The 27,220-nt window shown below is 37.7% G+C and overlaps 1 protein-coding gene across 1 annotated transcript; it reads right to left on the reverse strand.

Annotated features, from left to right (window-relative positions):
• Nucleotides 1-2,697: 2,697 nt before the first annotated feature.
• Nucleotides 2,698-27,191, reverse strand: LOC121372498 (dynein regulatory complex protein 9-like). The gene is made up of 9 exons (XM_041498849.1): nt 27,061-27,191; nt 23,934-24,071; nt 22,067-22,311; nt 19,055-19,183; nt 14,895-15,138; nt 12,042-12,116; nt 8,991-9,122; nt 7,547-7,648; nt 2,698-3,096 (listed from the first exon to the last, which is right to left on the reverse strand). The coding sequence occupies exons 2-9, from the start codon at nt 24,069-24,071 to the stop codon at nt 2,986-2,988; spliced, it is 1,176 nt and encodes a 391-aa protein (XP_041354783.1). The 5' UTR covers nt 27,061-27,191; the 3' UTR covers nt 2,698-2,985.
• Between the last annotated feature and the right edge of the window lie 29 nt (nt 27,192-27,220).

Here is a 27,220-nt window from a genome sequence, read left to right on the forward strand (position 1 = left end):
TATATCATACTTTTTTTTTTATGTGTGCTATATTTTTTATGTTTGCTATAAATAAATATTCTTTTGTGAAGTTTGTGTTTAAACAAATTATTCTTATTACAACTATTTATTTTTGAGACCAGGTGGACACAAATATTTACCTTTTTCATCTAAATATATATGTATATATCAGGGGTGGGGAAAAATAAAATTGTCAATCGGTCCCACTTGATGTCATCATTAACAGAGGGGGGGGGAAAAAGAAAGGAATATTTTTTTATTTTATTTTTATCACATCAGTGAAAAAAAACCCACCCCAAAAATTGTATATATTTTACATAATGGAATAAATAATATAAAAAAGGAATAAAAGCTATGAATTTAAATCCCATATATGTATAAAAACTACGAATATTCAGTACTGTGTCCTGACAATATTAATAAAAGATCGCACCGTACATAGGTGTTGACAGGTGTTGATTGTAACCAGTTGCAAACTCGGGGTCCTTTGTTTTAATTGGAGTGTAATACCTTGATGGCTCTCTCGCCAAGAATGGTGTTATTGTTAACGTCTGTTTAATCTCTTGATTGGTTCAGCAACTTTGACAAAATTAATGTCTAGCCTAGTGGCTGTGGATTGACACTACTGTAGGTCCGACTTCAGTGACTGACGATATATACTTAGGCAGACTTCAAAATCACAGATGTCTTGCCACTAGCCATATTGACCACTATTTATTTATTATTTTAAATCATGCATGAGATACCGATGTCTGGGCAGGCCTGTTCACTTGACGGATAAGAATTTGTTTCAATAATAGAAATGGACAGGTGCTTCGGACCGACAAGAATGACAAAAGTGGGACCGGCAAACACACGTTTTTAAAAAATAATTTCGGTCTCAGAGATCGAGAATCGGTCCCAGACCGGGAGAAAAGGGCTTTTCCCCACCCTTGGTATATATATATACTCTTCAAAAAAAAGTAGGGGAACCTGAAATGTTAATGTGTCGAATTCACAATTTTTTTTTTTTTAAATGTAAATTCGGCCCCATACGATAAGACACCAAAACAGCCATAGTTTACAATGTGCTGGGGTGTCGTTAACAAACATTCCTTTCATAATATGACATCATAGTCAGGAGAAAATTATATCATACTTTTTTTTATGTGTGCTATATTTTTTTTATGTTTGCTATAAATAAATATTCTTTTGTGAAGTTTGTGTTGTGTTATGCATATGGGTTATAACAAATTATTCTTATTACATCTATTTATTCTTGGAAACAGGTGGACACAAATATTTACCTGGTAACCCATTTACAGATTACCATACATTACGGACCTGGTAACCCATGTACAGATGACCATATATTACGGACCTGGTAACCCATGTACAGATTACCATACATTACGGACCTGGTAACCCATGTACAGATGATCATACATATAGACCTGGTAACCCATGTACAGATGACCATATATTACATACCTGGTAACCCATTTACAGATTACCATACATTACGGACCTGGTAACCCATGTACAGATGACCATATATTACGGACCTGGTAACCCATGTACAGATTACCATACATTACGGACCTGGTAACCCATGTACAGATGACCATATATTACGGACCTGGTAACCCATTTACAGATTACCATATATTACGGACCTGGTAACCCATGTACAGATGACCATATATTACGGACCTGGTAACCCATGTACAGATTACCATATATTACGAACCTGGTAATCCATGTACAAATTACCATACATTACGGACCTGGTAACCCATGTACAAATTACCATATATAAGTCTTTTTGCATTGCACTGTGATATCGCAAAGTTGCAAGAGTATAGTCAATTAGGCCCCATGTACAGATTACCATATGGTACATACCTGGTAACCCATGTACAGATGACCATATATTACAGACAGGAAAGGACATACCACAGAATTTGACCAGTTGTGTTGCACTGGTTGGAACAAGAAAAAAAAAACCCAATCAGTTGAATGGAACCACTGTGGAAGCAAACAAAGGACTGTTCTTGATTATTTTGATGTGTGGTAACCTTCTGGTAACCTGAATGATCGTTCTTAGCTTTTTTCAATCCCTGCAACCAACCTCCACCCACCCACCCATCCCACACACACTCATGCATGCACACAGACAGACACGCAGGTGATCAATTAATACTGATTCCGTGTATTTAAAATGTTTATAACAATCTCAGAAACATGAAATGCTGTCTCAAATCATTTCTTAAACATTATATTCAAGGGACATTCCTGAGTTTGCTGCAATTTTTAAGATGTTATTGACTAACAGATTTTTTGACGACTGTAATTACATATCAAATATATTTTTCTGCATAGAATATTAGTGGCTGTATATTAAACATGTTTTTGATCGTTCTAGTATTTGTACTAGGTTAAATTTCATTTTATTTCCTAAAACAGATTTTTTCGTATGTACGAATTTATTTCAAGACAAAATCCAGTTTGGGCTTCTTACAAATATTAAGACGACCAGAAACACATTGAATATACAGACACTGATATTCTAAACAAGAAAATATGTTTAATATATAAGTTTAATCGTAGAAATATTTTATTAGTTGGAAACATCTTACAATGCAGCAAACTCAGGAATGTCCCTTTCACAGCAATAACACTAGAAAATTCATTTGACAAAACAATAAAATAGTGATGTTTAAATATGTACATTTTTACTACTCAAGATATATATTTATTAAACTTTGTACAATACAATATCACAGTTACGAAGGTGAAAAAACAATACTCAGGAATGAAAATAATGGTGAACCAAAATTCTGGAAAACTTTGCTCGGTCTTGAAAAGAAGGAAGGCTACTGTGATCCTTTCATAACAGACCAATTGCAGAAACAGCTTGCAGGTAGAACAAAAAAAATCCAGAAACAATCAAGTTTTTCTTTTTTTCCATTCCTGAATACTGACGAAATCAAGATAAAAGTCAGTCTACTTCTTCTTTCCTTTTTTGCCTTTCTTTCCCTTTTTACCCTTCTTCTTTTTCTTACTGTATGGACCAAATCCTTTGCGGACCATAGTTCCACGCCACCAAGCTTGTAACTGTAAATTAACAAAACATACTTTACACGTATATGCCAACTGAAAAATTATATACAATTTCATGTTAAAGACAAATCTTTTGATCAATATCACCACAGACAGACCTTCGGATTTCACAGAAACTATTGTGTCTAATGTTACCGTGTCGGTAAAATCATGAAACCAAAATTTTGTTGTCCATAATTATTATATGAGTACAACTACTGAATGAAAATAATACACAGGGCTTCTCGAATTTTATATAATCCACTAGCCATGGGATCAGTGATTTAAAACATTTACCAGCCATTATTAAAAATACACTAGCCCTACTTTACTTTAAGTTAATATAATTTTACTAAATAATAGTAATAATCAGATATGTCACCTAAAGAGGGAGATGGAGCGTAAAAACACTAACACTTGTTGATGGTGGTGGGTGAAGGATATACATATTTACAAAATAGACTTAACTGCAGCATTTGACCAAAAACAAAATATTCACTAGCCGTCGAGCATGGCAACAGTAGTTATTTACTAGCCCAACATGGAATATCACTAGCCATGGGAGTGGGGCTACCATAATCTAGAAGCCCTGTCTGGCATGGCAACAGTAGTTATTTACTAGCCCAACATGGAATATCACTAGCCATAGGAGTGGGGCTACCATAATGTAGAAGCCCTGTCTGGCATGGCAACAGTAGTTATTTACTAGCCCAACATGGAATATCACTAGCCATGGGAGTGAGGCTACCATAATGTAGAAGTCCTGTCTGGCATGGCAACAGTAGTTATTTACTAGCCCAACATGGAATATCACTAGCCATGGGAGTGGGGCTACCATAATCTAGAAGCCCTGTCTGGCATGGCAACAGTAGTTATTTACTAGCCCAACATGGAATATCACTAGCCATGGGAGTGGGGCTACCATAATGTAGAAGCCCTGTCTGGCATGGCACCAGTAGTTATTTACTAGCCCAACATGGAATATCACTAGCCATGGAAGTGAGGCTACCATAATGTAGAAGTCCTGTCTGGCATGGCAACAGTAGTTATTTACTAGCCCAACATGGAATATCACTAGCCATGGGAGTGGGGCTACCATAATGTAGAAGTCCTGTCTGGCATGGCAACAGTAGTTATTTACTAGCCCAACATGGAATATCACTAGCCATGGGAGTGAGGCTACCATAATGTAGAAGTCCTGTCTGGCATGGCAACAGTAGTTATTTACTAGCCCAACATGGAATATCACTAGCCATGGGAGTGGGGCTACCATAATGTAGAAGTCCTGTCTGGCATGGCAACAGTAGTTATTTACTAGCCCAACATGGAATATCACTAGCCATGGGAGTGAGGCTACCATAATGTAGAAGTCCTGTCTGGCATGGCAATAGTAGTTATTTACTAGCCCAACATGGAATATCACTAGCCATGGGAGTGGGGCTACCATAATGTAAAAGCCCCGATATATAATTATGTAATTATTATTAAAAAACAGTTTTAGATGGGTTCCCACGGTCATAAGACCCGGAACCGAAAACGTTTTTCCAATGAAATTTGAAATCCTATGGCCTGCAATGATCACCACCTTGTGATTAGTATAATTGTAACCAAGATAGCCAATTACCCCGACTGCACTCTTCAATTCTATTACTTTAATTATACACCTATCAGTTCTAATATTATTATTTCTTATTCACCTGTTGGTGTACATCATGCATTATTCACAATCTCGCAACGCAATAAAACACATGGCAAGTATTATCGAGTTAAAGACATGATTGGCTGCTCCTAGCTGATGACACTGTTTGCACAGCCATATCATCCAATGAAATAAGCACAATCAAAATTGATTGTTTTGTGACGTACAAGTTAAACTTAAACTGCTCAGTGATGCATACCTTTACTGCAAGAGCTGTAAATAAGTTTTAGTTGGAAAAGACATATAAGTTTCTTTTAAGTCTAAAGTAAAGGATATGTAACTTAAGAAATAGAATACTGGATTCGGGTCCACTAGATACCATTTATCTCACAATGTTTTTTTTACAATAAAAACATATATAGCTTGCTTTAACTTGTTGATAAGTTTTGAAATAATAAAGTATCTAACAGCCACTCGTGTAGTATTCACTATATCACCAATGATATCAACTCACCCTGATGGCCCCTCAAAGTTATATCGTAACTGTAATAACTCATCCTGATGGTCCACCTCAGTTATATTGTGATTGTGATAACTCACCCTGATTGCCACTCTGTTACATAATTGTGACAACTCACCCTGATGGCCACTGTCAGTTATATCGTAATTGTGATAACACAACCTGATGACCCCTCTCTTGTTATATTGTGATTGTGATAACTCACCCCGGTGGACCCTCCAAGTTAAATTGTAATTGTGATAACTCACCCTGATGGCCCACCTCAGTTATATTGTAATTGTGATAACTCACCCTGATGGCCCACCTCAGTTATATTGTAATTGTGATAACTCACCTTGACGGCCCCTCTTTATTATATTGTGATTGTGATAACTCGCCCTGGTGGCCCTTCTCAGTTACATAATTGTGATAACTAACCCTGATGGCCCCTGGCAGTTATATTGTAATTGTGATAACGCACCCTGATGGCCCTTCTCGTTATATTATAATGGTGATAATATCACTGATAACACACCCTGATGGCCCCTCTGTTATATAATTGTGATAACGCACCCTGATGGCCCCTCTGTTATATAATTGTGATAACACACCCTGATGGCCCCTGTCAGTTATATTGTAATTGTGATAACGCACCCTGATGGCCCCTCTCTGTTATATAATTGATAACGCACCCTGATGGCCCCTCTCTGTTATATAATTGTGATAACGCACCCTGATGGCCCCTCTGTTATATAATTGTGATAACACACCCTGATGGCCCCTCTCTGTTATATAATTGTGATAACACATCCTGATGGCCCATCTCTGTTATATAATTGTGATAACACATCCTGATGGCCCATCTCTGTTATATAATTGTGATAACACACCCTGATGGCCCCTCTCTGTTATATAATTGTGATAACACACCCTGATGGCCCCTCTCTGTTATATAATTGTGATAACGCACCCTGATGGCCCCTCTCTGTTATATAATTGTGATAACGCACCCTGATGGCCCCTCTGTTATATAATTGTGATAACGCACCCTGATGGCCCCTCTCTGTTATATAATTGTGATAACGCACCCTGATGGCATTCTGTTATATGATAACTGTGATAATATCACTGATAACTCACCTGGATGGCCCCTCTCTGTTATACTATAACTGATAACTCCCCCTGCTGTACGATAACTGTGATAATATTTCTGATAACTCCCCGATGGCCCCTCTCTGTTATATAATTGTGATAACTTACCCTGATGGCCCCTCTATGTTATATAATTGTGATAGCTCACCCTGATGGCCCCTCTCTGTTATATAATTGTGATAACTTACCCTGATGGCCCCTCTGTTATATAATTGTGATAACACACCCTGATGGCCCCTCTCTGTTATATAATTGTGATAACACATCCTGATGGCCCATCTCTGTTATATAATTGTGATAACACACCCTGATGGCCCCTCTCTGTTATATAATTGTGATAACACACCCTGATGGCCCCTCTCTGTTATATAATTGTGATAACGCACCCTGATGGCCCCTCTCTGTTATATAATTGTGATAACGCACCCTGATGGCCCCTCTGTTATATAATTGTGATAACACATCCTGATGGCCCATCTCTGTTATATAATTGTGATAACACACCCTGATGGCCCTCTCTGTTATATAATTGTGATAACACACCCTGATGGCCCCTCTCTGTTATATAATTGTGATAACGCACCCTGATGGCCCCTCTCTGTTATATAATTGTGATAACGCACCCTGATGGCCCCTCTGTTATATAATTGTGATAACGCACCCTGATGGCCCCTCTCTGTTATATAATTGTGATAACGCACCCTGATGGCATTCTGTTATATGATAATATCACTGATAACTCACCTGGATGGCCCCTCTCTGTTATACTATAACTGATAACTCCCCCTGCTGTATGATAACTGTGATAATATTTCTGATAACTCCCCGATGGCCCCTCTCTGTTATATAATTGTGATAACTTACCCTGATGGCCCCTCTATGTTATATAATTGTGATAGCTCACCCTGATGGCCCCTCTCTGTTATATAATTGTGATAACTTACCCTGATGGCCCCTCTATGTTATATAATTGTGATAACTTACCCTGATGGGCCCTCTCTGTTTTATAATTGTAATAACATCACACTGATGGCCCCTTTCTGTTATATAATTGTGATAACTCACCCTAATGGCCCCTCTCTGTTATATTATAATGGTGATAATATCTCTGATAACTCACCCTGATGGCCCCTCTCTGTTATATTATAATGGTGATAATATCTCTGATAACTCACCCTGATGGCCCCTTTCAGCTCTATGAGATCCAGCTCTGCCCGCCTCCTCTCCTTCTCCTTGGCTATCCGGTCTTCCACGACCACCTGCTCATACTCCTTGTACTACAACACAAAGTCCACATCATTTTTAGGGCCTTTCTAACAGCATATTCAACATTCCGTTACAATTAATATCTCATGTTTCGACTATAGATGTGCTGCAGGGCTCGAAAAAAAAAAAAAAAATGTTACCTACATCAATTTTGAAAGGGAGTTCGGAAAAAAATAAAAAAATCTCGACCATAATCCATATTCCGTAATTACTTAATTTTCTAAAACACACTGGAACATATGGCTGCTAACCATTTAATGTAAAATTCTGATGTTTTGTAAATTTGGCCACTAATCATGTGTGTTTATCAAACTTTAAAGTCTATGCTCAAAGCTTTAATAAAAAATACTTTCTTAAGCAATAAGATACAGTTAAAGTCTTCATTAACATTTTGAATCGGAAGTAAGTTTTATAAACACAGCCAGAACAGCTTGCATCACATTAAGTAGACATAACCAGAATTAAAAAATGAAATAATAATAAAGGAACAAGCTAATAAATGAAGATTAAAAATACCATTTGAATAATAATTTAAAAAACAAGAATACATGTATTAATAAAAAAAAAAGTTAAAATAATTTAATTAAATTGCTTTAAAAAGAATAATAAAATAAAGTTTATTTATCATGCAACCATATTTCCTGTGACCCAATAACCCCTATCTGAAAATTCAAAGTGTTATTATATTATGAATGAACGAACGAATGAATGAATGAATATTTAACAACATCCCAGCACAAAAATACACCTTGGCTACTACCTGATTAACATCTTCATTGCTAGAATAGCAGGAAGGAAGGAAATGTTTTATTTCACGACACACTCAACACATTTTATTTATGGTTATATGGCGTCAGACACATGGTTAAGGACCACACAGATATTGAGAGAGGAAACCCGCTGTCGCCACTTCATGGGCTACTCTTTTCGATTAGCAGCAAGGGAGCTTTTATATGCACCATCCCACAGACAGGATAGCACATACAACAGCCTTTGATATACCAGTCGTGGTGCACTGGCTGGAACGAGAAATAGCCCAATGTATTTTAAAGTACAATGCAGTAGTACCAATCTGATAAGTTTTTTGTCTCAGTACACAATACAGAGAAATATTCCACGTACTTTGAGCTTGGACCACAAATGTTCCGAAGCCTTGATTCCTGGGTTCTGTAAAGTTTCCAGATATTGTGCAGAGCGAGAAATAGCCCAATGGGCCCACCGATGGAGATCGATCTCAGACCGACCACACATCAAGCGAACACTTTACCACTGGGCTGCATCCCGCCCTTTTGCTAAATAGATTAGTTAACCCTAACCGTGACATTTTGTGACTATCGTATAGCTATCACTGACCAGTTTGGTGAGCTCCTGGAGTCTCTCGAGATCCTTCGATTTGGACGCCTTCAACACGTCGAGCTCTTTCTGTTTGGCCTCCACATCTTTGTCGTACTTCTCCATCCAGTACTCCACCTTCTTAGACAGGTCCTGACAACAACAAACAAGGACTACAAGTCAAAAACTAACAAATACTCCACTTTATTAGACAAATCCTAACAACAAACAAATGATTATAAGTAAAACAAAACACCAAATGTTTGACATCCAATACTCCACTTTCTTAGACAAATCGTAACAAACAAATGAATTGTTACTGAGTTTTTCATTCACTGTCCTTAAACAATACTCCAAATTGTATACATTTTTGGGCATCCAGTAACCTACCTTCTTATACAGTTCCTGACAACAAACAAATAGATTGTTAATTAATTCAGTGTCCTTCAAAAATGCTCCAAATTATATAAATATTTGGCAGAGCAATCAATTTTAATTTTAATTTTGTCAAGTTAACATTTTATCCAAGCTTCGGTGGATAAGTTGTGAGTAGATGGATGGAAGGATTGATTGATGAATGGGTGGATGAGTCATCACTGAATGGATGGGTGGATGAGTTGTGGATGGATGGATGGTTGGGTGAATGGATGGATGTGTGGATTAGTTGTGGATGGATGGATGAATGAATGGATGATTTGTGGATGGATGGATGGGCGAGTGGGTGGATAAGTTGTGGATAGATAGATAGATGGAAGGATGGATTGATGGGTGGGTGGGTCACGGTTGATTGGATGGGTGGGTGGATGAGTTGTGGAGGGATGGATGGATGAATGACTGGGTGGGTAGATAAGTTGTGGATAGGTGCATAGAAGGATGGATGGATGGATGAGTGGGTGGAGAATGGATGGTTAGATGGATGAGTGGGTGAGTGAATGGATGGATGGATGGATGGATGGATGGATGGATGGGGGTGGGGGTGGGTGGACAGACAGATGGACAGACGGATGGATGGATGGATGGATGGATGGATGGATGGATGGATGGGTGAGTGGGTTGATAAATGGATGAATAATTCATTTATACAGATGGAGATAATTGCTATACTTTTATTTATGTGAACTGTAAAGTTTCTAAATATTTATGATCCAAACAAAAATTATTTGCACAGTGATTGTACTGTGACTTTTGTCTAGTGGATGTGACAAAGTTAACAAAACATGCATGGCCAGTGACGAGTCACCATGGATACCAAACTACCACATGAACATCCAGTGAAACAGCATACCTAACTCACGTACACGTAGATGCTTTGTGAATTTGTCCATGGTGACTTTACGTAACTAACACCCACATAGCTGTACATTGAGTACTTCATTACCGTGTACTGAACTACTCCATCTGCTCCCACTGTTTTGTGTGACTTGAGGAAATAAAACAATTTTTTAAATTATATAACAGTAAGTCAGGTCTCCACAACTGTGACAGCTTAGTTTCGTTTTTGTTATACACCCAACAAGCTGGTATCTAATGATAATTGTTGACAGCATTAACATTGGAATTTATCACAACTGTCCTAACTGTTGTGTTGGTATAATGCATTTAAAAAGTTTAGTTGTATTTATATTAATATTGATAAATTATATTACAGACCTCAAAGTGAAAAAATAAAAATGAGGGGATTGATTAATTGCTTCCCTGACTTAAGACTATCGGGAGCCATGTAAGATTAAACAGACTCCATCATATGTGGTCATGTGGGATAGATGGAGTACACCCGAGATGGTGAAAAGTTCGACCCGGGACGAGGCTAGTTGAGTCCCAGGGTCGAAATTTCCACCACGAAGGGTGCACTTTTTCTATCCCACATGACCACATATGATGGGAGTCTTTTTCCCCCATCCATTCGATAAATAAACCATTTTTTTACACGAAGATGGCTGAAAAAGTAACTTCTTTATTTGACCATTTTATCATAAATAAACTACACTATCATATTTGCTGCATCTGTTTCATGTGTTAAATATAATTTAACACTACAAATTAACAAGATGGCTTTTATAATAAAGGTTTTAATAACAAAATATGGATCTAAAACTAACCAACTCGCATTGATATAAAGTCATATTATTACCAACGCCTAATACTCCCCATGTTAAATTCAATGATGTAATAGCCCATGCAAGACGGATTTATTCTGCATGGACTGTTGTCATGGAATGGGTCTCTCTTATATGGCTAGGGATGGGAGAAATGACTATATTGGAAGGAAAGGAAATGTTTTATTTAACGACGTACTCAACACATTTTATTTATGGTTATATGGCATCGGACATATGGTTAAGGACCACACAGATACTGAAAAAGAAAACCTGCTTCATGGGCTATTCTTTTCGATTAGCAGCAAGAGATCTTTTATATGCACCATCTCACAGACAGGGTAGTACATACCACAGCCTTTGATATGCCAGTCGTGGTGCACTGGCTGAAATGAGAAATAGCCCAATGGGTGCACCGACTGGGATCGATCTGAAGACTGACCACACATTGAGCGAGCACTTTACCACTAGACTACGTCCCGCCCCTTACTACACTGATACCATATAAATTAACATGCTAAGGGGAGCTAAAACTTACCTCTCCTTGATCTAGTCTCGGGGAGTAACACGGAGCGAGCGTAAATGGTGAGGTCTAATGTTATAATATGATGAGGTGAGACTGAGATTATTAAAACTAAGTTGTGTTTGTATTTTGTATTTAACTTAGTAAATGATGTTATAATATAGTGATGAGAGATTGAATGTTTATTAAAACATTGAATGTTTATTAAAACTGTAGTAACTGTTGTCTTTACATTTTGATTTCACATTTTGTATTAGTAAATGATGTTATAATATAGTGAGATGAGATTATAGCTTTAAGAGAATATGAATGAAAAGACATTTTAACATACCTGCACACATTTTTTTTTAATCAACAGCAGTTTAAAAACTGAAAGAGGAGAAACATTTAGAAAACAGAATCTGATATAATTACATGTAATTAATTCATATGAAAATATATCGATAGTCTTACTGCGTGGTGAGTCCTCAAATACGATTCTATTTCATTGTTAGCTCGATCTTCAGCATCTATCTGTCGCTGGAGTTTCTGAAATTAATAACAAATAATATCATGTACAAGTCGAACCAAAACCATAAATATACTAAAACGCAAAAGAAACGCAGGTCCTGAAAATGCGAAAGAATTGCACTTTGTAAAGCAGTATCTTTGGTGGAATTGAACCTCAACTGTGTTAAAGGACATGGCACACACCCACACCGCAGTCCCACCTGCGTGTCAATTTCATTACCTGTGTGATGTCACGAATTCTCAAAACACATTGTTTGCACGTGCTGGATCATCCGTATCATGAATCCAGTGCAAACACACTCATTGAAATGCTTATAAAGCCTACACACCTGGATTTAATCGCATAAATTCAATTTGAGTAGTGACAGACAACAGAATCACATTTTAAAAATGCCGCGACTGACGCAACTCCAGCGAGGGATGGCCATCGGGATGTTGCAAGCCGGACAGACCCGTACTGCTGTAGCCAGACAATTGGGATGTCATGTTTCGACAATCGCACGCCTTTCTCAACGTCACCAAATCACTGGATCTGTGAACGATCGACCACGCACCGGCCGCCCGAGGGTGACAACCGCAGCCCTAGACCGGTACATCCGGGTGACCCACCTTAGGAATCGGATGCTGCCAGCAGCTAACACCGCTCACCAGGTGCGTGGTCCACGTGGTCCAGTGTCCGCCGATACCGTCCGACGCCGTCTGAGGGCAGCAGGACTCCGTAACCGCCGTCCTTATGTGGGACCAATATTGACCCCTCGGCACCGCCAACAACGTCAACAGTGGGCGCAACAACATCAAAGATGGCGACGTGGCCAGTGGCAACAAGTTCTGTTTACTGATGAGAGCCGTTACAATCTTTCCAACGCTGATGGCCGAATCCGAGTATGGCGACGTCGACATGAACGTTACTCCGACTGCTGCGTTCTGCAGGCCGACCGATGGGGCGGGGGTAGTGTGATGGTGTGGGGTGGGTTCTCATTCAACCACAGAACACAACTTCATGTGTTCAGACAACACGTTAATGCCGCCGTGTACCAAAATTACGTCATCAACAATCACGTCGTTCCCTTCTTTGCCGCTCACCCACGTGTGCGCTTGCTGCAGCAAGACAATGCCAGGCCGCACACTGCCAGGGCAACACAGGCGTTGCTGGCTCAGCACAACATCCCAACGTTGCCGTGGCCAGCCTTATCTCGGACATGGCGCCTATCGAACACGTCTGGGATGAAATTGGACGTCGCCTTCAGGCTCGCGGACAACCTCAGAATATGCAGGCGCTGGAGGCAGCATTGGTCCATGAATGGAACTCACTCCCTCAGGCATTCTTTCAACGGCTTGTCAACTCAATGAGGAGACGTTGCACTGCCTGTTTGAATGCCCAGGGTGGTCACACGCGATACTGACTTTGACAATGCTACAGGTCGTCTCTTTCACATTTTTAACATGGACCCCCACCCTACTTTATGACATGAAACAATAGCCAAAAAGGAATTCAATCAAAAATTTCCAACACCAATGTGTGCCGAATTGGTGTAGCTCCAAAATAAATGTTGAAATCTTCATTTTGTTTTGTTTTTTTAATATTTTATATCCAATTTAATGAGAACCTGCGTTTCTTTTGCGTTTTAGTATATAAGCCACTAACTGTTAAAATAACGTTAACTATAACATTACAGAAACTTTACTATATTTGGTTGGTCCGGTAATGTTAAAACTAGCAAATGTAACAAGATGAAGTGATTTCAAGGTCATAACGAGATGAAGTGATTCCAAGGTCATAACGAGAGAAATCATTTCAGGGCTAGCTCTGACACTCACCAAATTCGCCAATTGCGAATTTTAAGAACACGTGGCGAATTTTATTTTAATTTGGCAAACAAAATGTGTGTAATACTTATTATTTTGTTGAAAAATAGCTATAGATTTAGCATTTTAAAGATGATTTGGTGAAATTTTCTGATTACCTAGAGCTGGCCCTGGAAATGGCAAATGATGGAATTGCCACACTGCATAAAAATACTCCAAAGTGCCATTTTAGTTTCAAAGTGTCATTGTTGTGGAAATGAAGATGACTGTATGTCACTGTGCCTCATACATTTCTTCTCCCTGTAGTTTTTGCTTAGCTATGGCCATTGATATTTAGGACTGTCATACTATTACAAATCATAATTTATAGCGTTACTTTTTCTGTCGACATAAAAACAATTTTCAATTAATAAGTTGGAATTAATCTTTAAAAAAATTATAAATATTGTTAAAAAACTTTTATCTAAAAATTAACCAAGTAAATATTTTTTTAAACTGGAAAAAATTAAAAATAATCCAAAGATTAATCACCAATATTGTGTCTTTCTTTTCTTTCTCTATGAAGTACTACCATTTTTGTATCTGTTTTGTCGCAAGTCAAATTACCAGAACCCCCCCCCCCCCCAAAAGCCCCCAAAAAGAAATGTTTTATTTAATGACGCACTCAACACATTTTATTTACAGTTATATGGCGTCGGACATATGGTTAAGGACCACACAGATATTGAGAGAGGAAACCCACTGTCGCCACTTCATGGGCTACTCTTTTCGATTAGCAGCAAGGATCTTTTATATGCACCATCCCACAGACAGGATAGTACATACCATGGCCTTTGATATACCAGTCGTGCTGCACTGGCTGGAACGAGAAATAGCCTAATGGGCCCACGGATGGGGATCGATCCCAGACCGACTGTGCATCGAGCGAGTGCTTTACCACTGGGCTACGTCCCACCCAAAAAAATGCCCAAAACAAAAGCCAATAATTACCAGAATCTCATCCTTCATCTCCTTCTCGGCGAGGTAGGATCGTTTCTGCGTCTGCGCGACAGCCACCTCGGCTGACTTCTTGATGTACTTGCCCTCCATGTTGGTCTTGGCCTTCGTCTCCTGCAACTGGTCCTTGAGATGAGCGATGCGCTCGTTCCGGTCGCGGACCTCCTGCTCCTTCTCGCGCTTCACGTCCTGCAGCTCCTTCTGCAGCTGGCGCACCCGCTTACGGCCGTCTTCCTCTCTGTCAGACAACAACAACAACAACAAATAACATACACCCTCTGTACAACAACAAACAAGAAAGAAATATCTTATCAGTCAACAGTTTTCTACTGCCATACTCGTTTGAGGCCATCTTCCTCTCTGTAAAGCCCAGTTCTCACTTGAACAATTTTTTTGTACAACTGCGGTGCGACTAAAAAATTGTACAGCTGTGCGATTCCTGTACAAATCACTTAATCCCTCCCTCCCCCGTACAGTCTCACTTGTGTGACTGCCTTTCTGCACCAGGCTCACATACGCACGCATGAGATTCGCACAGGTTGCACGGCAGTCTGATGGATGTTGCACAGGAGTCGCAGGGGGTCCACTGGGAGTTGCATGGCTCTTCTCCCTTCAGACTCCTGTGTGACCTATCATACTGTCGTGTGACTGCTGTGCAACTCCCATGCAACCAATGCGAACTATGCGAACCATGCAACAGCCATATGAAAATTTTCAACATTTGAAAAAACTCGCACCAGCATGCGACCCGTCCGAATTACACACGACACCCCTACAACCTGTGCGAATCACCAACATACTGCTGTGCGACTACCGTACACCCTGTACGATTTGGTAGTTGAACAGAATTTGCGTAGAAAATCGTTCCAAGTGAGAACGGGGTATAAAACAACAATAATAAGTAATAACAATAAAAGATATATCCTCTGTACAACAACAACAAACAAGAAAGAAATATCTCGCCAGTCAACAGCTTTTCTACTGTCATACTCTTTTACACCCATCTTCCTCTCTGTAAAACAACAGCAGCAATTAAGATATACTCTCTGTACAACAACAAAAAAGAAATATTATCCCTAACCCTAACCCTAACCAGTCGCAGGTTTTCTACTGCAATACCCGCTTACTCCCATCTTCGTCTCTGTGAAACAACAACAGCAACAATAAAAGATTGACCCTCTGTAAAACAACTACAAACAAAAAAGAAATTTCTCGTCAGTCACAGTGTTCTGGTGCCATACTCATTTAAAGCCATCTTCCTCTGTGAAACAACCACAGCATCAATAAAAGATGGGGCGGGACGTAGCCCAGTGGTAAAGCGTTCACTTGATGTGCGGTCGATCTGGGATCGATCCCCGTCGGTGGGCCCGTTGGGCTATTTATCGTTCTAGCCAGTGCACCACGACTGGTATATCAAAGGCTGTGGTATGTACTACCCTGTCTGTGGGATGGTGTATATAAAATATCCCTTGCTGCTAATCGAAAAGAGTAGCTCATGAAGTGGCAACAGCGGATTTCCTGTCTCAATATCTGTGTGGTCCTTAACCACATGTCTGACGCCATATAACCGTAAATAAAATGTGTTGAGTACGTCGTTAAATAAAACATTTCCTTCCTTCCTTCAATAAAAGATATACCCTTTGTACAAACGCAGGGATCACACTGGAACAAATTTTGGTTTAGCCAATTTTCAATTATGTGGAGTATTTCCTTGAAAATTATTTTTTTAAAATAGCCAATTTGAGAATATTTTATTAGCCAAAGACTAAATTTTTTCGCCACTTTTTATGTTAAAAAATTTAACAATGGACATGGTGAGCCCTGCAAGAACAAACAAAACAAATATCTTGTGATTCATAAATACTATGAGCTAGTATCTGCTATTGAAATTAATTTTAAATTAACAATCTTCAAGTGAACATTGACCACAGAATGGGTTGTTGTGTGCACTATTGGGACATACTGTTTCAAAGAGATTTAACATGTTAATTTATTTTCACTGTAAAACTGAGAATATTTAAGATTTTAGTTTTTTCTACATGTCATTATGAGAGAATTTGTTACCTACAGCAATTGTAAAAGCAATACAATTACTGGTGGCAATTTTGAGCGTGCCTACAGCACTTTTAAACTAGTAACTTTTACAACAAATAAACATAAAATTAAAATACAAAAATGATCTCTTCGACCAACTGCCAAAAAATTGCCATTAGTCAAGCCCCTGCCCAAAGGCAATACATATCATGACTACGACAATTGCCATTGGAGCCATTATTAAATTCAAGCCCTGTATATCCCAAAAAGTAAAAACACAATACATGTATTATGAAATAACATGGACATAATCCAGCTGGGTGACCTATCATTAAAAATACAAATCACTTTAATTCTTCCCCAATGCAAGATGTATGTGAACCACAGCATGTGTCACAATTAGAAAGTATTGTGGACCATGATGAAGGTTGCATGATACCAAAGACGAGAGTTCCGTGTCAAAGTTTGAGGTGCACCGTCAAATATTTACAGAGTAAAAACAGCTGTGGGTGTGATTGGTAGTAATATATGACACCGGCCTCGGTGGCGTCGTGGTTAGCCATCGGTCTACAGGCTGGTAGGTACTGGGTTCGGATCCCAGTCGAGGCATGGGATTTTTAATCCAGATACCGACTCCAAACCCTGAGTGAGTGCTCAGCAAGGCTCAGTGGGTAGGTGTAAACCACTTGCACTGACCAGTGATCCATAACTGGTTCAACAAAGGCCATGGTTTGTGCTATCCTGCCTGTGGGAAGCGCAAATAAAAGATCCCTTGCTGCCTGTCGTAAAAAGAGTAGCCTATGTGGCGACAGCGGGTTTCCTCTCCAAATCTGTGTGGTCCTTAACCATATGTCTGACGCCATATAACCGTAAATAAAATGTGTTGAGTAAGTCGTTAAATAAAACATTTCTTTCTTTCTTTCTTAATATGTGACATTGATTATTTGTGCAAGTACTATTATCCATTGACAATAAATAAATACACTTTTATTTGTTATACAGTTGTTATGCAGTATATACCAGAGGTTGAAACTAATGTGGGGTACTCCCAAAAATGGAACTGCAATTTTCAGCAAAAATTATGGTTGCTACTAAAAACATTAATTAAATCTTTTAAATGGTATGTGACCCCTACTTTTTCTTGCAGGTAGATTAGATATGAGGTGCCACACTTTTTATTGCTGTACTTCCTGGGCATGTTGATATGTTGCTTATATCAGTTTTGTTAGTAAACATTAACATTATCAGCAATAGGAACTGATTTGGTCTATTAGAACCTATTAAATGAACTCTCCTCAGGAAGTGACTTGTTTAGCGAAAGCAGGGTTTGACAAATCCACTAGGCCTGATCAAATGAATTACTATAATACATAGTGCACTAGCCAACGTTTCTGTGAGGGCTAGTGGACTTTCTCAACCAATTGTCAAACACTGAGTAAGATCTAAGCAGGACTAGCTCTGGGTCACAGTGTTCTATGTTGCGACCAAAATGGTCGCCAATGCGACCAAAATGTTGGCGTGGCGACTGACTGAATTTATTATCGTTGCCATCTGGCGACTGACTCCAAAAACGTCTAAGTATTAAATTATTTGCCATGTGCGTTCAGAGTCCTAGCAGTGAAAACAAATGAAATTTGTTGACATCATTGTGCAGTCGGAACATTTCACTATTTACGAAGTTGTCCGATTGATCACTGTGAATTCCATATTAATTGTCGGTACAATTCGGAACTCATAGTTGATTTTAGTAATTTGGCGAAAACAATCCAGATACTTACAACACATTCATAAATGATACAAAATGAGTAGTGTCGCACTGTGGCGAGTAACATTTTAAGCTTGGCTAGTAAATTTTGTTTGTCCACTAGCCAAAGAAGAGTAAGTTATAAAACCGAGTGTAGAACACTGGGGTCAGCAAAAAATTTCGTCAAATTATCTACTAAACTTGAAAAATTGCACAAACCCAGATATTTTCAAACAAAATATCAATTATTTCGCCAAATTAAAATAAAATTCGCCAACTGTTTTTGAAATTCGCAATTGGCAAATTTGGCAAGTGCCAGAGATAGCCCTGCCTAAGTTATACTGTGTGTTACAGGTGACTAATCGACAGTACTGACTTCTGTATTGTCTGTTGTAAGGTTGCCTTCCTGTCCTTCTCTGCGCGGACTGCGTCGATCAGAGCCTGGAAGGAACAGTTCTGTATGAGTTCGCCCATCGAGTCCACCATCACATGTTCCACAAACAGTCTGAAATAAAAAAAAGTGAAAAAACCCAACTAAACAATATTTTAGATTCTTGTTTCTGAAAGCATCAGTTTTTAACCAATGTATCATAATTTTTCATATTTTTGTTGAAGAAATATTTTCAGTTTCTTTAAAAAGGATATTTAATGATTCTTCTGTGATCATCAACATAATATTACAATGTTTTCATGTGAATTACCACTCCTCTTGTGTTATTATAAATGGGGGGTGGATGGGTGGGGGCGGAGGATATATCCCCACCAATTTTCATCTTCCATGACCCAACTCACCATTCCCTGACATTACATTTGTAAATCCCATGACTCTATGTACACACCTGTCATCCTGAATCTTAGAACTGTTGTTGCCCGTTAGCTTTGGTGCAATCTAAAGCCTGGCCTAGTTACAACATGTAAGTTTAATGTAATGACTGGACTTGAAAATAATCAAACTAAATTTGTATTTTAGACACAGTAGCTATCTACCATTTAGTCGCTGATGATTGCCAAAGTATTACACACAATCCTCTCTAGCCCCCCACTACAACATATCAATAAGGGGAGGGATAGAGGTGTCTCGAGCTATCTAAAGCCCTGGGTATTTTTGGTGCAATCTAAAGCCTGGCCTAGTTACAACATGTAAGTTTAATGTAATGACTGGACTTGAAAAAAATCAAACTAAATTTGTATTTTAGACACAGTAGCTATCTACCATTTAGTCGCTGATGATTGCCAAAGTATTACACACAATCCTCTCTAGCCCCCCACTACAACATATCAATAAGGGGAGGGATAGAGGTGTCTCTTGCTATCTAAAGCCCTGGGTATTTTTGGTGCAATCTAAAGCCTGGCCTAGTTACAACATGAAAGTTTAATGTAATGACTGGACTTGAAAATAATCAAACTAAATTTGTATTTTAGACACAGTAGCTATCTACCATTTAGTCGCTGATGATTGCCAAAGTATTACACACAATCCTCTCTAGCCCCCCACTACAACATATCAATAAGGGGAGGGATAGAGGTGTCTCTTGCTATCTAAAGCCCTGGGTATTTTTGGTGCAATCTAAAGCCTGGCCTAGTTACAACATGTAAGTTTAATGTAATGACTGGACTTGAAAAAAATCAAACTAAATTTGTATTTTAGACACAGTAGCTATCTACCATTTAGTCGCTGATGATTGCCAAAGTATTACACACAATCCTCTCTAGCCCCCCACTACAACATATCAATAAGGGGAGGGATAGAGGTGTCTCGAGCTATCTAAAGCCCTGGGTATTTTTGGTGCAATCTAAAGCCTGGCCTAGTTACAACATGTAAGTTTAATGTAATGACTGGACTTGAAAAAAATCAAACTAAATTTGTATTTTAGACACAGTAGCTATCTACCATTTAGTCGCTGATGATTGCCAAAGTATTACACACAATCCTCTCTAGCCCCCCACTACAACATATCAATAAGGGGAGGGATAGAGGTGTCTCTTGCTATCTAAAGCCCTGGGTATTTTTGGTGCAATCTAAAGCCTGGCCTAGTTACAACATGAAAGTTTAATGTAATGACTGGACTTGAAAATAATCAAACTAAATTTGTATTTTAGACACAGTAGCTATCTACCATTTAGTCGCTGATGATTGCCAAAGTATTACACACAATCCTCTCTAGCCCCCCACTACAACATATCAATAAGGGGAGGGATAGAGGTGTCTCGAGCTATCTAAAGCCCTGGGTATTTTTGGTGCAATCTAAAGCCTGGCCTAGTTACAACATGAATGTTTAATGTAATGACTGGACTTGAAAATAATCAAACTAAATTTGTATTTTAGACACAGTAGCTATCTACCATTTAGTCGCTGATGATTGCCAAAGTATTACACACAATCCTCTCTAGCCCCCCACTACAACATATCAATAAGGGGAGGGATAGAGGTGTCTCGAGCTATCTAAAGCCCTGGGTATTTTTGGTGCAATCTAAAGCCTGGCCTAGTTACAACATGTAAGTTTAATGTAATGACTGGACTTGAAAAAAATCAAACTAAATTTGTATTTTAGACACAGTAGCTATCTACCATTTAGTCGCTGATGATTGCCAAAGTATTACACACAATCCTCTCTAGCCCCCCACTACAACATATCAATAAGGGGAGGGATAGAGGTGTCTCTTGCTATCTAAAGCCCTGGGTATTTTTGGTGCAATCTAAAGCCTGGCCTAGTTACAACATGTAAGTTTAATGTAATGACTGGACTTGAAAATAATCAAACTAAATTTGTATTTTAGACACAGTAGCTATCTACCATTTAGTCGCTGATGATTGCCAAAGTATTACACACAATCCTCTCTAGCCCCCCACTACAACATATCAATAAGGGGAGGGATAGAGGTGTCTCGAGCTATCTAAAGCCCTGGGTATTTTTGGTGCAATCTAAAGCCTGGCCTAGTTACAACATGTAAGTTTAATGTAATGACTGGACTTGAAAATAATCAAACTAAATTTGTATTTTAGACACAGTAGCTATCTACCATTTAGTCGCTGATGATTGCCAAAGTATTACACACAATCCTCTCTAGCCCCCCACTACAACATATCAATAAGGGGAGGGATAGAGGTGTCTCGAGCTATCTAAAGCCCTGGGTATTTTTGGTGCAATCTAAAGCCTGGCCTAGTTACAACATGAAAGTTTAATGTAATGACTGGACTTGAAAATAATCAAACTAAATTTGTATTTTAGACACAGTACCTATCTACCATTTAGTCGCTGATGATTGCCGAAATATTACACACAATCCTCTCTAGCCCTCCACTACACATATCAATAAGGAGAGGGATAGAGGTGTCTCGAGCTATCTAAAGCTCTGTGTATTTTTACAAACAGACGTACGTACACACCTGTCATCCTGAATCTTTGAAATGTTGTCGCCTGTTAGTGGATTCTGCCTCAAACTGCGACCAAACACGTGCGTGCTGTTCTTGAGGTCGCGACCCGTGTCAAGGACCTCCGACTCGACCTCTGACAGCTTGGATGCATTCTTGGTGGAGTGTTTGACGTTGAGTTTCTTCACCAGCACACTCTGGTATTTCCCTTCCAGCTCACGTTGGCTCTCAACCAGAGCATTGATCTCATTATTGACCATCTGAAAAAACAACAACACATGTTATGATGTAGCATTTAGTAAAATATGGAGAAATATCATACATTTTACCAGACCTTGATGTTAAAGAAACTTGATGGAAGTGATTAATTACTCCCCTAACTTAAGTTATGGGGAGCCATTTAAGATATATTACTACAGCCAGACCTCGTTACAACGATCATGTTCGTCCCTGGGTCACTTTGTCGTTATATCAAAATTGCCGGTGTATCGAATTGTCATGAGTTATTTCCATTGCCAAAATAACGTAACAAAAAATACTAATTAATATTAACTGATGACTCAATAGCATTTACCGGGTAAATAATTAATGCATTGCAATTATTATTAAAAACAACAAATACACATACATACATTAAATATGTCAGACCTTGTTATAACAACCATATTCATTCCTGGGTGACTTTGTCATATCGATATGGTCTTTCTATCAAAATTGCCGTTATACAAATGTGTTTTGTTTAACGACACCACTAGAGCACATTGATTTATTAATCATCGACTATTAGATTTTAAAATGTTTGTAATTTTGACAATCTTAGAGAGGAAACCTGTAACATTTTTCCATTAGTAGCAAGGGATCTTTTATATGCACCATCCTACAGACAGGATAGCATTAGATATACCAGTTGTGGTGCACTAGCTGGAACAAGAAATAGCTCAATGGGTCCACGACGGGTACCGACCACAGACCATTATTAAATATATTATTATTAACCACTGTCAGTTTAATCTTCCCAGACATCTATGATTGGTACCTTCTTCGTTTATAAAATGTCATAGAACTAGTAGACTTGACTGTTCGAAGTTAATCCTTTAATTGAATAACTACAGGCTTATTTTCAAAAGCAATACACGTCTACAGATTTAGCCGACATCAGTAACTCTGGACATCATGTAACACTATCGGCTCGCGACAAGATCAAGCATGCCAAATGGCTGGGGGTTGTGTACATTGCCAACGTGCTATGGCATCTGTGATTATGTAATGTTGTGTAAAGAATTGTTTTCAAATGTCAGATGCATGTTTGATCCTAATTTGCTCTGTCGGTGTCGGAAGGTGTGAATTCCAGTGTAATGAACAGAATAACATTGGTGTACGTTTGTTCCTGACAATTTGTGGTCGAATAGTGTAAATGTCGTAGTAAAGACGGTCATTGTAACAAGGTCTGACTGTATTTTGAAACCACATAAATCAGTGTTTAAGCTGTTGTTTGTCAAATTTTCAAAAGCGATTTAAACTTGAATTTGATGAATCACACTGTATTATGCAAAATTCAGTGAGGTAGGTAAAAATTTAGTGACTAATATTATGTTCAGTCACTAGTGAATTTTATTGCTATATCTACTCTCAAATTTTTTTTCTGTACCATTCTTTGCTAAAATGTGGATTAAAATATTGATAAAAAATTAATATTTTGAAATGTTTAATGTGGAAAAAATGGTGTTAGTACTTAAATATTAACAATTCTACATAGATTGTTAAATAAAATGTTTTTTAAATTGTTTAATGGTGGGTGTAGATTTTGCTTATATTTGAGTCACGGAACTTTGGAAGTATTCAAGAAAAAACCCTACATCATTCAATACAGGACATACACTACCTCTGACACGTCATGTCTCATCTGGAATGATGGTGGCATGATTCGGCCGAGGATGGACAGCTGGTCGACGCAGTCTTCAAACACAGTGGCCACATGGATGGCATCGACACCACACAACATCGGACTATTGTCATCCATCTACAAAAGGAATGGGTATTCAAATAATTTATTAGAAACTGCTTGCTCTTTTATACACCAAATCTTTATTACAGAGTAAAGACATATCATATTCAGAGGTGGATCTAGGGCCCCCCCCCCCCCCCCCCCCCCCCCCCCCCCCCCCCCCCCCCCCTAAATTTTGCGACTTGTAATTTTATTATATATTAATTTAAAAAAAAATTATGATTCTATCCAAACCTCCACCAAAGTTCCATTAGCATTCCACCTCATGTCATTGGGGTCCCCCCTAGTTCATCAAGATAAACGTCTCCGGCACGATATTTATTATTGTGATGTTTATTGCTGTGCCGTAACGTTTATCCATTGGATCGAATTTTCCATTTGCAATCACGATTTAATAAAATCAGGCATATGTGCTTTATTTAAGAGCCTCAACACGTACAACAACATATTTTAATAAATTTTAGACAAAAATATTAAGTACAATACCTTTGGTAACCTTTCCAGGATTAGATGTTTGAAGATGACACATTTAAACATTTGAAAGCTATTTTTATCCTGGCACATCGAAAATGCGGAATGAAAATTTTGCGGAACGAGAATTATTCGTATCAAGCATTTTACGTACACCCAGTAAAAAGAAATATTGCGGAACTGAATGGAATTGATTATTAAATTTATTTATTTTGTTATTTTTGTTTCTACATATGTGCTTTGTGTGGGTTGCATTATATGCATTGTTAATAATATTATCACATTAAAGTTTTGGGGTGTATTATTCTTTTTTATTATTATTAAAAAAATAATGATTGTTAGTACAGGTCATTACTTATTTTAAGGCCTTCATTTATTTACTTTTTCCAAAATTATTATTTCCTTTAGTAATTGTTTTTAAATATTATTATTACAGGCCATTGCTTACATGTGTTTCAAAGGTTTTTCTCCTTTTTTTTCTCTTCTTTTTGGTTTTAATTTCATTTCTTTTTTAGCTATAATTACTGGTCATTAGTTATTTTAGGGGTTTTATTCAGTTAAAAAAACAACAAACAAAAAAAATATATATTTATATATATATATATATATATATATATATATATATATATATATATATATAAATCTAGACACACAAAGAATGGGGAAACAGACAATTTGAAAGTTAAACTGGCAGTTGAAAACAATTTATACATGTAAATCTAACATGTTATAATGATTGTCAGCTCCATGTAATTTATTCCTTGAAACATATTCATGTAACTACTTTCAAAACTTGTACTATAAGTTGTATGTAGTTACATTACAAATCTCCACAGCAATGTACTTAAATAAAGTACTGAAAAAGTATGTTCAACTACATAATTATCAAGCATTAAGTCTCAAATGTTAACCATAACATTTAGAAATTAACATAAATGCATGAACATGTTAACAGTAAACTTACCTGAAGTAATCCTGGTACCAACAAAAGAACAGGAATGATACACATCCATCCCACTACTTGCATGTTATTGTCAAGTGCACACCAGTGTGCAGACAGGTACAAGGCAGTCATTACAAGCAGCAGTTGTCATTAATTACTAAACATATTCATATGGTTGCAAGGCACATTTAATGTTCAAACGGTTAAGTAGAAATCAGAGTACACATCGGTTTAGCCAATGTGCAGACAGGTACAAGGCAGTCACCACAAGCAGCAGTTGTCATCAAGTCACAGTTATGCATTAATTACTAAACATGTTCTAACAAACAAATGCGTGATATCTTGCCACCCCGTTTCATCCCTCTATGTCTGTCTCCCCCACCCCCTTCTGTTTTGTGTGTATATAAGTGTGTGTGTGTGTGTGTGTAACGGAAACATTTATAAATGAAAAAAAACACATTTTATTTAGTTAATAATAAAATTAATTTATTTATTTATTTATTATCATTATTATTCAATCAATAATTTATTTATTATGTTATTTATTTATTATTATTACTAACATTATTCAGTAATTTATTATTATATTATTATTTATTAAGTATTAATTAATTAATTTTGTATTATAGTTATTATTAATTTATTATCAATTAATTGATTTAAAAAAAATATTATTCATTAATTAAGTTTATTTATGTATTATTATTAAACGTGATATTCCATTAAATATCGTGGAATAAACTCGTGAACCCGATACGAATAATAATAAAAATAATCCGATTCCGCCAACAGTTTTCAATCACATTTTAAATATGCTCACAATGGCCGGCGGGAATATTCGAGATTTTGTTCGTAACTGAAAATTGGATTAATGCAGGATTACTGTTTGGACAAACTGTCTATTTATGCGTAAAACGTGACTCGGGCAGTTTTCTTTATACAGTAAGTGTTTATATTTATTGGTACATCTCATATTTCGCCACGAAATAATTAATTCCATGGTTGTATCGATTCCGCCTGAAATCTGAGCGGAAACTGCACGCTTGTTTTTGCTGTTCAAGTTGTAAACATCGGGTCCAATAAATGTCAAAATGTTAAAAAACGGACCGTAGATGTTTACCTTGGTGAACTAGGGTCCCCCCATAATGGATTTTCTGGATCTGCCACTGATATTTATATCATATTTTATTCTTTTTGTAAATTGCTCCATAATTAACCAATCAACCAAAAAAAATCCGAATACTGTCAATATAAGATAGAATTGTTCACTTTTTAATGCAATATATGTTGTATAACTTCTAAGCTAGATTTAACCCTAAAATATATGATTAAAAACAAAAGCAGGAAGGACTTTTTATAAGTATTTATAATGTTCTTTATACATGGCAGTGCCAAAGGAAAGTCCTACCCAAAAGCATATGTTCATCAGTGAGGAGTGATAGGGGGATCTTGCCAAATAATGTTATGGTCATTTTAATGTTGTGTAAAATCGAGATTAATGTGTCAACGATAATATATTAAGTGACATTATTTTTATCATTAAATATATACAGATGCAAAATATTTTGTATAAAACAGAATTCAACATACCTGAAGTAATTTTGTGTGTAAGTAGAATAAAGTCCTAAATAATTTGTATATTCACATTACTTCAAAACCTTTTACTCTTTCATTTCTTGCTCGAACTGTTTTTGTTTAAGTTGGTTGCCACATGCCACACGCGCAGTAATCTCTGCGTTCCTTCCGGTAA

The sequence above is a fragment of the Gigantopelta aegis genome, chromosome 1, assembly GCF_016097555.1.
Source record: "Gigantopelta aegis isolate Gae_Host chromosome 1, Gae_host_genome, whole genome shotgun sequence".
Lineage (NCBI taxonomy): Eukaryota > Metazoa > Mollusca > Gastropoda > Neomphalida > Peltospiridae > Gigantopelta > Gigantopelta aegis.